The sequence below is a fragment of the Melospiza georgiana genome, chromosome 28, assembly GCF_028018845.1.
Source record: "Melospiza georgiana isolate bMelGeo1 chromosome 28, bMelGeo1.pri, whole genome shotgun sequence".
In the NCBI taxonomy this organism is placed as follows: Eukaryota; Metazoa; Chordata; class Aves; order Passeriformes; family Passerellidae; genus Melospiza; species Melospiza georgiana.
This window is the reverse complement of record NC_080457.1, coordinates 2,484,433-2,500,333: the sequence shown is the minus strand read 5'-3', so window position 1 is coordinate 2,500,333 and position 15,901 is coordinate 2,484,433. Positions and strand designations below refer to the sequence as shown.

The following is a 15,901-nucleotide window of genomic DNA, read 5'->3' as shown; positions in this document are numbered from 1 at the left end:
ATTGCAGTGCAGGATGGAGAGCTGTGGGAGGCAAAATCTGCACAGAGAGCAAAGAGCTCTGCTGTGGTGTCCTGGGGCAGAAGTGTGATACACATCCTGTGTGTATCCAGTGATATATTCCACGCCTGAGTCACTGCAGAATTCCTCCTGCTACGGCCTCCTCATTAGCTGGTGATACAGGTGCCTTGGCTGGCCTCCCATTTGCTGTTTGCTCTTTCCCTCCCTGAATTTGCCCCGCAGTTTGACACCTCTGTACACAGGGAGTGCACCTCATTGTGTAGCCTGAAACACCTGGAGCATTTTTCATGGATATAGAAAGGCCTGGCTGCTCCCAAGAGCTGTAAGTGCCGCCAGGCCAGAGCTCTCCTTCCATTCTCTCTCTTTCTCATTCCCTCCAAATTCTATGGAACTCCTCAGAAGTGTTTTGGAGGAAGGAAGTAACAAAAGTTTTTGAAAATCCATCTTGGATAACAGAGGACCTGAAAATTTTAGAAATAACATTTTCATAACTCTCAAAGACCAGAAGACTGAGTGATTCTGTTTCGTCTCTTTGCTTCTCTCTTTCAGTAGCAATCAAAGGACTCAGTGTGTAATCAGACACTTGTTTCTGCTCACTCCCCAGGTACTCAGGGATGTCACTGCTTTTCTCTGCTACAGGTACAGCCATGGCTGCTTCAGGAGGATTCTTGAGTCTGTAGAAAACCAGACTCTCAGATACAGCACGTTCTCTGTTAGCCCAAACGGAACCAAGAGTAAAGATAGAAAGAGTGAAAACTTCCTTTCTGAAAGAAGAAATTTTCTCAAGGGGAACGAGGGAAACAGAGGGGTGGGAACGTGAAGGTCCACACACATTGTTCACCATCTGGGCTCCTTACAAGCTCTGTTATCAGGCTGAATCACTCTGTTAGAACAAGGCTTTGTGTGACTCCCTCTGACCGCGGCTTGGCCGCAGTGGGTGCGCTCCTAACCCCTTTGTTTCCACGTAGGCAAACTCTCACCAGGTTTAGGAACGCTCCCCTCGGGAGGGAGACGCCTCCTCCAAATCCCACCTTTCGCTTCAAGCTGCAGAGGTCCGGGGGAGGGGATCCCTCCCCGTGCGGAGGTACTGGGGGAGGAAACAGCCCACTGCACAGCCACTGACCAATAAGGGGAACCGCCGTGTTGGCAGAAGGCTTAGGGCTGATAAATTCCATGGGTCTCAGATAACACATTCTGGAGACAACTCCCATTGTCCCCGGCATAAAAGCGGTGCGGTGGGGGAGCTGGGCACTCTCCTGCTTCGGGATCACGAATCGCTGAGGTGCAGCTTAGGTCGGGTCCTTGCTCTTCCTCCCCATGGCTAGTTACAGCTTCAGGCAAACCAGCTCCTCCGTGGTGGGGGGACCCGGAGCCTCCTCCCTCCGCTTCGGGGGCAGCTTCAGGGCCCCCAGCATCCACGGGGGCTCGGGTGGCAGAGGTGTGTCCGTGTCCTCTGCCAGGTTTGTCTCCTCTGGCCTGGGAAGCGGCCTGGGGGGAGGCTATGGTGGAGGCAGCTTCAGCAGCAGCTTTAGCTATGGGGGTGATGGGCTCCTGTCGGGAAATGAAAAGGCCACCATGCAGAGCCTGAACGATCGCCTGGCCTCCTACCTGGAGAAAGTGCGAGCGCTTGAGGAGGCAAACTCTGACCTGGAAACCAAAATCCGGAACTGGTACCAGAAACAAGGACCAAGCCCAGCTCGGGACTACAGTCCTTATTTCAAGACTATTGAGGACCTTCGAGACAAGGTAGGTGTTAATATTTCTCAAAAGTCATCTTAGATTTCCACTTACAAAGGAAGCATGAAAAGCTAAAAATATCCTTAGGGAACCCCTAGAAAGCATTGCAGGTCATGGGAGGGAGAGGGAGATGTAAATGCAGGGAATGGGTGGGGGGTTAAAGTCAATGTCAATATGGAGTTATCTACTTTTTTAATGCTAGCCAAGAGGAAGTACAAACCAGTCAGTGGAGGATGCCCAAGTACTGAAGACTGATAATGTTGGCTTTTAACAAAGCCTATGTTTATACACACGCTGGTCATGCACACACATATGACCAGTTAATGTATATATGACCATATATAAACTGATTTCTAATGAGAGCCAAGCTGTGACAGCTACCTGCCTGTCTTTGCAACCTCTCACCTGCCATAGAGCTTGAAAACCCTCAGAGGCCCAGACACACTGCTTTAACAATGAAAATAAAAACGGGTTTAGAGTAATTTCTTTTTCACATTTCCCATACTCAACCTTGGAATTAAGTGAACTGAAAGATCTGGCATAGGAAAAAAGGAAACAGCAGACATGAAGTAATCAATCCCATATATAAATGCAGGATTTGCCCCAAGAGCCCATGGGTACCTGATAACAGATTGCTGAGGTGATACACACCCTGCATAACACAGGGAGTAGCTGATTAACTATGTAAATAAAAGAAAGAAAACTTGAGGTTTAGTTTTCTGAGTTCAGCCTGGAGTTCATGACCGCTCCCACGCAGGTTGCTTCTCCTTGCTTCAACCCATCCACATTCACTCCTGATTTAAAATCTGATGGCAATGGGATTTCCTCCTGTTAGTATTATCTTCCCTCCATTCTTTTGCTCTCCTTAGTTAGGGGTGGGAAACCATACAGCTGGTTTGTGGATGACTTTTTGAGTTTTAGGAGTGGCAGGCATAGAAGACATGCTTTCCAGGTAAAACTGAACAGAGATTTCTTTAAATAAAATTTCCTTCAGAGGCTTTCATAATGCATTAAAATAATAAATAAACAGCATCCTGGTATTCTAGGAAATAAAAATGTGATCAAAGATGGTCTCTCAAAGTCCTTTCCCTCTAAGCCAGCATGTAGTTTTGTCTCACTGTGGAACTTCTACCAAAAATGGCTTTCACTTCATACACTGGGCACAAGGATGTGTCCAAAACAGAATCCTGGCAGAAGTATGTGATAAATCTGTATGATGTGTTTGCTGTAGATCATGGATCCTTCCCTACACCTCTATTTGTTGTAGCTACAGGTGAAATAGACTCTTCACTCTTATCTGCACAGCAGGGAAGCTGATAACAGTTGTATCAGCCTCAGTAATGAGCTCTCATTGTTTGCAGATCCTTGATGCCACCATTGATAACGCCAGGATTGTGCTGCAGATTGACAATGCCAGGCTGGCTGCTGACGACTTCAAAACCAAGTGAGTAATTTCTGAGAGGGAAAAGATCTCATGAGTAGGCAAAAATCCTTGTTGAGCCAAAGGACAGTGAAATGGGAATGGAATGCCCCTAGAACCCCTGTGTGAATATTGGTTTGATCCTGTGCATACAGTTCAACCTTCATGTCTTTGCTAAAAGCACCACTAAAAATTTTGCATGATGTGGGATATGTGGAGAAAGGTTTAATGCTTGATCGCATTTGCTATACCTAAGTCCTACAAACCCAGATACATTCATACTGTCTTTCTTGTGGGCTGGGTGATCAGTGAACCTGAATTTGTTTTGCTTTTTTAAGGTTTGAGACTGAGCAAGGCCTGCGCATGGGCGTGGAGGCCGACATCAACGGCCTGCGCCGGGTCCTGGATGAGCTCACCCTGTCCAGAGCTGATCTGGAGCTGCAGATTGAGGGATTAAAGGAGGAACTGGCCTATCTAAAGAAAAACCATGAGGAGGTAAACCCCAAGAAATGCGTTTGAAAGTGGCACTAGAAGAGAGGAGTCCCTCAAGATTGCCTTGGGCTCTCCAACAGTGAGGGAAATATTCCTGTGTAGACTGAGATCCCTCCTGCCAGTATCTCAGGAGAGTCAGTCAGCCTTAGCCCTTGAAGAAAGGACAGAAGGTTAATAACGTTTTCAGTTTACAACTGGACCCTCTTTTGTCTCCTCTGCCTTTCCCCACAGGAGCTGAGTGCCCTGAGAGGACAAGTAGCTGGTCAAGTCAGCGTTGAGCTGGACTCTGCTCCAGGCATTGACCTGTCCAAGATCCTGGCAGATATGAGGGACCAGTATGAACAGATGGCTGAGAAGAACAGGAAGGATGCTGAGGCCTGGTTCCACAGCAAGGTAAAACCCCTCCATATTGCACAAACACTAACCACAAAAATCCATGAAAGAAACAACTATTAAAACACACAGAAAAATGCTGTGACAGCCTTATGCCCCCCACATTTCTCACATGGTGTTTTCCCTGTCTCAGACTGAAGAGCTGAACCGTGAGGTCGCCATTAACACCGAACAACTGCAGAGCAGCAAGTCCGAGGTCACTGACCTGAGACGCACCCTGCAAGGGCTGGAGATCGAGCTGCAGTCCCAGCTCAGCATGGTACGTCAGAACTGGCACTGCCTGACTGCCCCCCACTGAAAAGGGCCCATATTTCCCTCCCCACACCAAGTCCTGCACTGGCAGCAACCTCTCCTGCCTGTGCTTTGCCCTGACAGAAAGCGGCGCTGGAGGGCACCTTGGCAGACACAGAAGCACGTTACGGGGCACAGCTGGCACAGATCCAGGGGCTGGTTGGCAGCATCGAGGCACAGCTGGCTGAGCTCAGAGCTGACATGGAGCGCCAGAACACCGAGTACAAGATCCTCATGGATATCAAGACTCGGCTGGAGCAAGAGATCTCTACATACCGACAGCTGCTGGAAGGCCAGGAGTCCCAGTAAGAACCTTTTGCTCAGCCTGACCATGTCATGGTGCTCATTTGCCACAGCACCTTGGTTAACACAGTACTCCTAGAGTTATACAATTTTTAAAAAACTAATTTTTCTGGAGCTAAAAATGTTGCAGTTTTCATTTACATGAAGTAAGACCTCAAAGAGTTTCTAAACAGGAAGGGGAACTGACAAGCAGCACAGTAGATTAACTGCAACTAACAGTTGAAGTGATCAGCTGCCTCACAGTCAGAAAAAGTGCCATTAATAATGTTTTACAGAATATAAAAATTAATATCAAATCCCCATAAACTCCCTGTTACCGGGTGGAGAATTCTTACCCAACAGGAATCAGTGTGGGAGGAAATACTGGGAAGAGAAGTGAAGGCAGTCACTGAGTGACTCCCACATGGCAGCACAGCTCAATCTCATCTCATACAGCCTCAAGGAGGAAAAAAATGAGGCAGGGGTTGAAAGGTTTTGGTTTGCTCTGTTACTTCTTTTCCATAGTGTTTTTTCCCAATGCAGTTTAAAAATGTATTTCCTAACAGAACTCCCTGTCCTTTGCTGAGAAGGAGCTCAGGTAGATGGGCATCTCTTCCCTGACTGCACACAGTGTATCTGATTGATAGATAATTTGCTTTCATCAATCCTCATCTCATTTTGCATTTGATGTATTAACTCTTCTTCCAATTGTTCTCTTTGTTCCACAGGATGTTTGGCTCCCTTTCGGGAACTGCCGGTAAGAATTCCTTCTCTTTCAGGAGAAGTTCTATTTTCTAAAACCACATAACTGATAGTTGTGTCTGTTCTAGAGATGGGCTCTGCATAATTTGTCACAGAGAAAAAAAAAAAGATGTCTCTGGTTAGAATGGAAAAAATTTCAGCAATTAAAATATGTCAGATATCAGAAAAACATCTCAGACCCTGCTAAAGTAAAACATAAAACACTTAATCATTTCCCCAGATGAAAGGACAGGCGAATTGAAGCTTGGCCTGCTTGGGGGAATTGCAGGAACATGCCAGTAAAACCTGCCTTGAGCTGTTAGAGGTCAGCAGTGTCATAAAAGGGATGAGTCAAATCCAGGTGATGGAGAGGAAAAGTTCTGAGAGAAGGGAATGAGAGATGAGGCCCAGCCAAGCTCAGCGCCCACCACAGAGTGGTCTGTGTAAGCTGGGCTTAAATTATTGCTGTTCTTTCTCTCCATGTTACTGCAGACAAAAGAGACAAGCACTGAAGGTCCTTCAAAGGTCATCAGCAAACTGAGAAAAAGCAGACAACACATGTGGATTGAGATGGAGAAATCATTTTGAACTGCTGGAAATGACTCTTGAAGCACAGAAGGTTCTTGGTCACAAAAAGTTTAGGCAGATTCATTCACTTAGAAATTATTAAGATGCAAATTGGGTCAGCTTTGCAATTATTTCTAGGTTTTGCATGTGTTGAATTGCTGCATCTACTCAAATAAAGATGATATTCTTGCAATCTTTGCTTCTTTGGAGTTATTGTGATATTTCACTGGAGTTTGGCTTTACTCAGGCAGGAATCAGCCAGCCAGCCTCCCTGAGAGAGCTCACAGTGTGGGGAGCTTGGGCTCCATCCTGATTCTGCTGGCTCCTCTTGCTGGCAGGAGTTTGGAATACAGAGGCAGTGGCACCCCCAGCCCCTTGGAGGGGGACACAAGAGTGACCTGGGTGTCTCACTGTGATGCTGTGCACTCTGCAGAGCAGGGGCAGCAGGATGGGAAGTGGTTCTGGAGAGCAGCAGGAGCTGGGAGATGTTCATAGAGTAAAATACAAAGTAAAATACTGGTTCATAGATAATTCCTGCAGGGGCACACAGGGGTGAGCTGCAGCTGGGAGAATTCTTCATTTCCATTCTCTGTTCACACAGGGCTTACAAAGCACCAGCACCAATTTCAGCCCACTTACCTCTCATGCAATTTCAAGGATATTATCCTAGCTGAAATTCCAACTGGAATCACTTTTAGTTCCGATCCACTGATTTTATTTGCTACCAAACTGACAGCCAAGGGAACTTCAGGGATTGTGCTAAAAGCAAACCATGGCTCCAGCCCAACCACCCCTTCCCAGCTCCTGCTGTTACCAGAGGCACAGTTTGCTCCACAGCTGGGGAGGACTGAAAAGAGAGATATGCCCAGATTGAAAGTATCCCAACACTGCTCTCCCCAAGAGTGGATCAGTTTGCAGTCTGTGATTCAGGGAGACATCATAAAATCTTTCAGCACTTCTCTCCTTGATCCTGGGGAATGTCCATGATCCCTTGTTCACAGCAGATTAATGGAGTGTGTGCATGGCTCAGAGCACCCAAGCTCTGGACCTCTCTCTCAAGGTGGGGCAATCCTCCTCAATCCAAAGGTGCTGGGGCTTGGGTTTGGTTGAGCAGTGACTCAGGTGACCTGTCAACATCATCTGTCACTACTGACACTGACAATCCAGCTTAGCCTCTGGAATGAAGCATGGTGGCATTTAGCAGTGGCTTCACTTTGACACGGGAAAACAGTGACAGGAGAGAAGAACAGACAAAAAGACACAGAGAAAGGGACAAGATGGGGAGAACAGGGGGAAAGATGGGCAGAATCAAAGGGAGGCACATGGGGTGCAGGGGATCCTTCAGGAGCTCACCCATTTCTGTAGGGTTCACTTCTGGAAGAGCCAGGCAAAGAAGAACTTGTGCACTCCGTACAAGCAGTTGCTGAGTGCAGACACATTCACACATGGTTTGTACCAAACTTATTCCCTGCAACACCGAGACCTGGAAACCTCCCTACAGGAAAGAACAAACAGCTCCAGGTTTGTTTTTTAATCTTAACAAGTCCCATTCCCTGAGAGCAATTTCTTGTGACCAATCCAGTCAGGGTGGGAGCTCACTGTTGCAGATTTCTGGTATTGTCCAGCTGCAAATGTGCAAATCTGACAAGAAATTCTCATGCTCCAAGAATGCAAGCTATAAGAATCTTGAATTGTTTCTATAGCTTAGTTCTAATTTTATTTTATAATTTTATTAATTTTTTCCTCTATCTCTAAGGCAGAGAAGGATTTCTGGTAAAATGTTAGATATAAATCACTCAGGCACTATAATTTTAGCGTCTGGTTGAGGGAAAAAAAGTGTTTTCTAAAGGCATGTCACGTCTCCTCTGAGTGATGGTTTTATCACTCATAGAGGGATCACTGAGATGACAAACAAGCTGCTGCTTGACTGGAACTTGCTGTCCTGAGAGGAGGGGCTGGAGTGTGTCAGCCCCGTTAATCCCACAGCAGAGGTAACAAAAGAGTTTGTGCAGCACAGACATGTCAGGGAATGTCTTCCAGGAAATCCCTCTGGAAGATGACAAACCAAGGAGTTCAGGGACCACAGGTACAATTCTGAGACTGTGCAAAAGGATGAGTCCATCTGTCACTGGATAAGGAACCTCTGAGCAAAGGTAGTGAGACCAGAATAAAGGCATAAGCTTGAAAGAGCCTTTCTTTTTTTGATTTTTTTTTTTTCAGCAAGTGATTGGCTTCTATTTCCCTGTACAGCCTGTAAGGAGAAAATGTGTAGAAATTGTTGCCTAAATTATGTGATGGGGCATGATCTGTACTAGCTGCTTGATTTATTTTGTTTCCCAATGGTAAATATGCAACAGAAAGGAACAGTTTCTGTCTGCTACCTGGTTTTTGTAAGCGTTCATCTGATACTGATCCAGGTGACGCCTGGGGCATGTTAGAAAGCAGCAAAGTGTGTTTCACCATTGACCTTCCAAAGGAGTTATCACACCTGAGTGAAAGAAGACTCAATGAAAACTCCCCAAAGTTTCCTACAAAATTTTGTGGGGTTTTGTTGCTTGGGCTTTTTAAATGGAATATGATTTACTTATTGTGGGCTCTCTCGGTTGAACAGCCCCTGGCAGTGCACACACTTCAGGGCATTGATTACAGGAGTCTTTAAGACATTTTTTTATCTTCAGGAGGGCTTGTGTAAACTTGTTTCATGAGCCACCAACCCTTGGAGACACAGGGATCTGGCAAGGTACACAGACCATTAATCTACCCAGCAGCAAAACTGAAGGGCTGTGGCAAAGGGCCAGGTTCAGTTTGGAACATGTTTCCAGAGCAGTGAACACCCACCCGTGTGCTCTGCTCAGCCTGGAGCGAGTGGCCGTGCCCAGAGCCAGCCTGTGGGGACACATGGCAGCTGGACTCTGCCATTTCTTCCCCTCCAAGTGCTCATCTCTGAGTGAAAATGCTGTGCATTCCCTGTGCCTGCATTAACATCTCAGCTGGAAATGTCAGAAACCCCCTTGGTTTGTTCCAACAACTCCTGTGAACCTTGGCTTATCCAAAATCCCCAACCTGAGTTCTAAGCTCAGTTTCTGTACTGCCAGAGACTGTGCTAAAAACAATGCCTTCCTTATGATGTTTTTAGCAAAGGTATAAGTTTTCTTCTTTAAGCTTTATTTGAGGTCTCTGTGCTGTGCAGAGATTGGGGCGCTCTGCAAACTCCACACTGCCCACAGCCTGTCCCCAGCAGGGCACAGGGGCAGCTCCTGCTTCCTCACACACTGCCCAAATCTGCCTTCCCTGCAGGCAAGCAGGGCTGCAGGACTGAATTCCTGAATTTCACTGGCAATTAGCTCAGTAATGTATTTCTGTTTCAGACTCTTGCTTTAAATGAAGGGTTAAGGTGCCTCTTCTGAGGGTTTCTCAAGCCTTATTTTCAAATGCTACTCCATTTCCTCATGCACATTGGCATTAAACACATGCATTGCTATCAGAACTGTGTTTTCTTAAATCCTTTCTCTTTACATTTTCCAAAGTAACACAATCTTAGTCCTCCCACATTTACTCTTTTAACTGAGTTGTTTCAATCTGTGTTACCTTTCTGGTTTATTTCAAAGTGATTAATAAATTTACTGTTTCCACTCTCCCCTGCACACTGATGGATGCTGATTGTTCCTCACACAGTGCCATGAGCAAATGCTTTTTGTAACAAAAATTCATACTCCAAAATCTAAATATTAGTTCCAAGAAAAAAATAAAGAATATTTCTAATTCAATTCCAAAATTTTAAAGGGAAAAAAATGCAGATAAAAAAGAAGGAATAATGGTGAGATGAAGAGATGACTCTACATTTTTCAAAGAAAGGAGAATTTTACTTAAGCCTCATTTTTAGAAAAAGTTGATTTTCTGAAGGTCGCCATGGTGAGCATTGTGAATAGGCAAGTGGGTGGGGCTGAACTCACTTTGTTTTTCCATTCTTAAATGTCAGAGAAGTAAACTCCAAGTTTCAGAACTATAGCCTGAAGAAAAAACATCTGATTCATGCCTTTTGTTTAATTAAAAAAAGAAACCCCAAGCCCAAGCCCCTGCGATGTGCTGCCAGCACTGCTTGTCAGGAATGTCATCACAATTGGCCTCACCTCTAGGGAGGAGGAATTTTGGAGGGAGGGCTGCAGTGGGGTTTGTCTCCCAACACCCCATCATGAGGATATAAAAGAGGCACCAGGGCAGCGAAGGCACAAGCTGTCTTCTCTTGCAAGGCTGAATAACTGACCTTTGCTCCTTCTCTTGCTTCAGCCATGGCCACTTCCTACATGAGCTCTTCCTCCACCTACGGGGGTGGCTTTGGGGGTGCCGGGGGCAGCAGCTGCCGCCTGTCCTCGGTGCGCGCTGGGGGCGCCTGCCGGGCCCCGAGCATCCACGGCGGCTCCGGCGGCCGCGGCGTCTCCATCTCCTCGGCCAGGTACGTCTCCTCTTCAGGAGGAGGCTACGGCTTCGGGGGGGGCTATGGAGGAGGCTTTGGAGGGGGAGCAGCCTGTGGTTTTGGAGGGGGCTCCGGCTTTGGAGGGGGCGCTGGCTTTGGAGGTGGCGCTGGCTTTGGTGGAGGATTTGACCTTGGTGGTGGCTTTGGTGGTGGCGATGGCCTCCTGTCTGGCAATGAGAAGATAACCATGCAGAACCTGAATGACCGGCTGGCTTCGTACCTGGACAAAGTACGAGCCCTGGAAGAGGCCAATTCTGATTTAGAAGTGAAAATCCGAGACTGGTACCAGAAACAAGCTCCCACCAGCCCCGCCCGTGACTACAGCAATTATTATAAGATAATTGAAGATCTCCGAGACAAGGTATGACATTCATATGTAGATGAGTTATCAGAAGGTAAGAGAATTATGGAACTGCCTGTTCCATGTCTTTAAAATAATTACAAAAGAAGTAGTGAATTCCTCATCCCAAATATATTGAGGTCGTGAGCATTCTAGCAGAATAGAGTAGCCTCTTCTCAATTTAAACACCAAATATCTTATCCTGACAATGTGATGTTTGTTGAAATTAAAATGATTGCAGTAAAAGTTAGCAAAAGGTGTTTAGAATGATCAATGCATTTTTTTCAGGAATCAAATAGGAAAGAATGTGACAGGTAGGCCTCAAAGGCTAGAAAGGTAATTCACCTGGCTACAGATAAGATCAGGTGTTGTACAAACACATTTCTCTGTTAAGGTTCTGATCTGTGTTGCACAGAGTATCACAGCCCTCTGGTTTGCTCATGGAATGTGGACCAAATATTTTACCATTATTCACAGGAACTTTTCTCCATGTTTCTTAATTGCAGATCCTTGCTGCTACCATTGACAATTCCCGGGTCATTTTGGAGATTGACAATGCCAGGCTGGCTGCTGATGACTTCAGACTGAAGTAAGTTCACCTGGAGCTCATTTGTCTTCACACTACTTGTCTTCACTCTCTCAAAGCAGTTTTTTCTTTAGTAACTTCAGATACAAAACATCCTGGCAAGCAGAATCCATTGATGAAGGACCAATTCAGAGTACAAGCCTGACAGAACACAGCATTCAATCACTGAGCTCTTTGCATGATCAGTTATAGCCCCGTCTTCATTTTTTGTGATACTCAAATATTTTCAGTAGCCTGAATCATAGGGGAAAGAAGGCAGGAATAGGTAGAATTTTCACTTAGAAGGAAAGTGGCAGGAAAAGATTGCTGTGGGGCTTCAGCATTTCTCTGCTGGAGTCTGAAATTCAGAGTAAGGTGGGGTTTTTCCAGCTCCCAAGCTCAGCAGTACATCAGATGATAAAGGTCCATGTGCAGCTGCCTTCCCTGCAGCAATGCACCTGCAGGTTTCTATTTTCTCTCCTGTATCTCAGGCAGCCCTGCCCCACCTGTGCTTTCCTACGCAAATCTGGGAGGACACTGCAAAACTCCTGTCCTATGTGACAATGTTTCTATTGATACTGCTAATCAGTATTAGGTTCTGCAAGGTGAAATGTCATGTCCTCCCCAGGAACAAAATCATACTGCATTGTCTGTGCTTCCTTATGCCATAGCTGAATATTGGGAAAGAACAGCTTTATTGCTTTTACACCTCTAAATCTGTATGTTTTCATCTACAGTCCACTGTTCCTCCCATATGTGATCATTTTATAGCTCTGCTGAATACAAACTCGGACATGTTCCAGTGCTTGTTTCTTTTCTGAACTGCAGGTATGAGAACGAGCTGTACCTGCGCCAGAGCGTGGAGTCCGACATCAACGGCCTGCGCCGGGTCCTGGACGAGCTGACCCTGTCCAGAGCTGACCTGGAGATGCAGATTGAGACACTGAAAGAGGAGCTGGCTTATCTGAAGAAGAACCACGAGGAGGTGAGAGTCCTGGAAGTGCAGGGAGATCACTCCCCTTTGGAATTTATCTCTTGTAAATGAAACATACGTGTAAGTTACATGTAAGTACGTGTGTCCTGTGTGAGTACACAGAGACAGAGAAGCTGTTGCAGTGAGAAAGCAAATGTGATAAATGTTTTATGTGTGTTCCATCTGTGATACTTGATAGCACAGGCACTGTGTACCACAGCAGGGATTGCTGGGGGCAGGAGCAGTGTGAGAGGAGAGAGCCTGATCTTTTTGTGTCCTCTGTCTGCTGCCCATGCAGGAAATGAAGGAGTACTCGAACCAGCTGAGCGGAACAGTCAATGTGGAAATGGATGCAGCTCCTGGCATTGACCTGACCAGAGTTCTTGCTGAGATGAGGGAGCAGTATGAAGCTCTGGCTGAGAAGAACCGTAAGGATGCCGAGGCCTGGTTCTTCACTCAGGTACAGCCACACCAACAAACAGCACGGCAGTGCTCTGCCTCAGCACTACCGCCCTGGCAGGTCCCTACCTCCCTTTCTCATAATGATTGATTTTTTTATACATTTGTATGTGATTTTACATTATTTTTCCTTTCAGACTGAGGAGCTGAACCGTGAAGTTGCCACCCACACCCAGCAGATACAGACCAGCAAGTCAGAGATCACGGAACTACGCCGCAACCTGCAGAGCCTGGAGATCGAGCTCCAGTCGCAGCTCAGCATGGTACGGAGCTGCCCCGACACCACGAGGCACTGCCTCACACTGTCCCCTTCCTCCCTCTCCTCAACTCGACAAACTTCCTTGTAACCTGTTCTGCCATTGCTGCACTTTAGAAAGCCGGGCTGGAGGCCAACCTGCGGGACACGGAAGGCCGGTACTGCGCGCAGCTGGCTCAGATCCAGGCGCTCATCACCAGCGTGGAGGAGCAGCTGAGCGAGCTGCGCTGCGACATGGAGCGCCAGAACCAGGAGTACAAAATGCTCATGGACATCAAGAGCCGCCTGGAGCAGGAGATCGCCACGTACCGCCATCTGCTGGAGGGCCAGGACGCACAGTATGTCACTCTGTCCCCGTCCTGATGAGCAGATAAGGGTAACAACACACCAGAGCTGGGCCTGCCGGGCTGACCCTGGAGTGCTCGGTCACCCTCCCTGCACACGCAGCCTTTGGAGCACTGGCAAAGTCCCTGGTACTGCCACCACTCAAGATTTATGGCTACTGACATAAATCTGCACATCAGTGGTGTGGGGGATTTGAAAATATAAATGCCACCATTTTGATCATGACGAATTACAAAAGGCACCAGGCCCCCCATATATGTCTCACTTAATCCTCTGGTTGCACTGGTATTAGAGCCTTCAGTGAGACAACCTATAAAAACCTGCTCCCAGTATTTCTTTAGCTCCTGGTTGTCTCAATTTGTGCACAGAGGTGAAAATAAATACTCATCCTCACATACCAGTATCCCCAGCAAGAAAAGAGCCTGGAACAGGCTCCAGCTTCAGTAAAATCTGCATTTTCATGCCCACTTCTCATATCTGATCTATACATGGAATTATTTCTGATTTCTGAGGAGGAATCAGCTCCTTACATAGTTACTAGAAGAGGCATTTTGAGGAGAGGAGCAGTATAAGGAGACACCTAGGACAAGGAACTGGTCTGACCACTGTTCCCATTCCCTTTCAAGTACTTAGGGGTGGATTTCAAAGCTGAAAGCACCTTAACACCACCTCTAGTAGCAACGCACCTCAGAACCAGCCATTGAGAGCAGCTCTGTGAAATCCTGCCCATCCACACAAATTCCTAAATGGTTCAATGGTTTCAGGGGACAAGGTCAGGAATGGTCATTAATCAAATCTTTCTTTTCCACAGGTTGTCAGGACTGAACCCCAAGGATGGTAAGAAATATTTTTATTTAATGAGGAGCTGAAATGAACAGGCAAAATAGGATTAAATAAACCTTTTAGTTTTGGGTTTCTTCTTACTACCACAGATTCCATTCTCCCTAAAATGAGCATGTTCTGTATCATGTAGAGACAAAAATATAATACTTTATTTTATGTGCATTTTTGAAACCAGTAGATTTCCAAAATGATTGTATGAACTGCTCATGGGATTCTAAAATAGCCAGATCTCCCAAAGATTCATTCCTTTGCTGATTCACGTAACATTCAAGATGCTTCCAAATCCATATCTGATGTGCACTCCTAAGGTTTTTTGGATGAGGACCAGGAGGGAAAGTAAATAAGATGTAAAGGCAGTTCTGCCTTTGATATGTGAAAGATCTTGTGAGGAAACAAACACAGCCTCATGGTTCAGCTCCTCAGGGTGTTGGCAGTGCCTTAGTGGTTTTTTTGTTCCCTATTTAATTTTTTTATTCCCCCTACAACAGCATTTGGGAGCAGTTCAGGACGTCGCTCTGGCACAGATGATGATGGAAAACCCGTTTCTACCCGTGACAGGAGATACCCGTAAAGAAATCCCAAATCTCCACCTGGACCCAGTGCAGCCTCACACTGGCTAATGCTGAGATAAAGAACCTTTCACTTCCCCAAAGCACAAGAATGTATCCAAGAATGTCTTTCCTTAGATTTGCTCTGCCTTTGTACACGAGCATTGGCTCGCTGGGTCAGAGATGCCAAGCCTGTTTTCTGCTGGTGCCCTATTGTGTCCTAACAATAAAGTTTCTGTTCTGCTTCTGCAAATGAATCCAGTCTGATGGTGTTTTTTTGAAGCCATTGTGCCACACACAGCTCACAGGTTCTCCCAGCATGGGCTGCTGGAAGCCATCCAGGGGATACTCGGGGAATGACAACAGCAATAACAATAATAACCTTAAAAATAATAATAAAGATGGTGATGAACGGACAGATAAAGTGCCATTAGATTCTGCCAGCCATCTGGAGCTGGTATCAGTTAAAAACAGAGAAGATAACATAAACAAATCTTTAAGATCTTTGTGTTCAATTCCAAGGGCACCACAGGGCTACAATTCATGCACAAATAAAATGCATCTCTGAAAAAACTGCATATATTTGTGTTCCTGCACTGCCTGCAGCACCAAGGCAAATTCCCTCAGCTCCTAAGGAAGCAGCAGGCACAGTCCAGGTGAAACAAATTGCTCAGAGTTTGCTGCAACTGTTTTGGTTTTCATCCATCAGGAAGAACATCCCCAGCCCATGTCACTGCTCTGCCTGTGGTTTTAGCCACACCTTCTCCCAGCTACAAATCCCCCACCAGTGGAACTGAAGAGATGCTGATAAAACTTTAAGAGCCTGGTGAAGCCCAGAAGCACACAAAGCAGTTACCTAAGCACTGTACTTTGCTCACATAAACATGTTTGAAAAAGGCATCCTTAGCCCCATCACTGGACATTCAATCCACATTATAATACCTGCAAAAATGATGTAATTTCTATAATTACATATATGATTTTCCTTCCAAGCTCTATTTTCCTTCCAAAAATAGAGACATGATTCTTGTGTCTTCTATTTTCTGACATTTAAGAAAAAGAAAGATACACTGCTGGCATCACCAGTTTGGCCATGAGATCATGGGTGCTGCTGGTAAGAAATGCACATCCTGCTGGCATTCCCACTGGAAGGAGTT

General features: G+C 46.1%; 2 protein-coding genes across 2 annotated transcripts; both read left to right on the top strand.

The window, feature by feature from the left end:
* Positions 1-1,255: 1,255 nt before the first annotated feature.
* On the top strand, positions 1,256-6,131 carry LOC131094122 (keratin, type I cytoskeletal 19). The gene is made up of 8 exons (XM_058041599.1): positions 1,256-1,764; positions 3,117-3,199; positions 3,514-3,670; positions 3,899-4,060; positions 4,194-4,319; positions 4,436-4,656; positions 5,362-5,390; positions 5,867-6,131. Exons 1-8 carry the CDS (start codon positions 1,336-1,338, stop codon positions 5,884-5,886), a joined length of 1,227 nt encoding a protein of 408 aa, XP_057897582.1. The 5' UTR covers positions 1,256-1,335; the 3' UTR covers positions 5,887-6,131.
* Positions 6,132-10,164: 4,033 nt separating this feature from the next.
* Positions 10,165-15,001, top strand: LOC131094114 (keratin, type I cytoskeletal 15-like). The gene is made up of 8 exons (XM_058041588.1): positions 10,165-10,776; positions 11,262-11,344; positions 12,149-12,305; positions 12,592-12,753; positions 12,890-13,015; positions 13,126-13,346; positions 14,165-14,190; positions 14,685-15,001. The coding sequence occupies exons 1-8, from the start codon at positions 10,231-10,233 to the stop codon at positions 14,765-14,767; spliced, it is 1,404 nt and encodes a 467-aa protein (XP_057897571.1). The 5' UTR covers positions 10,165-10,230; the 3' UTR covers positions 14,768-15,001.
* The last annotated feature ends 900 nt before the right edge of the window (positions 15,002-15,901 follow it).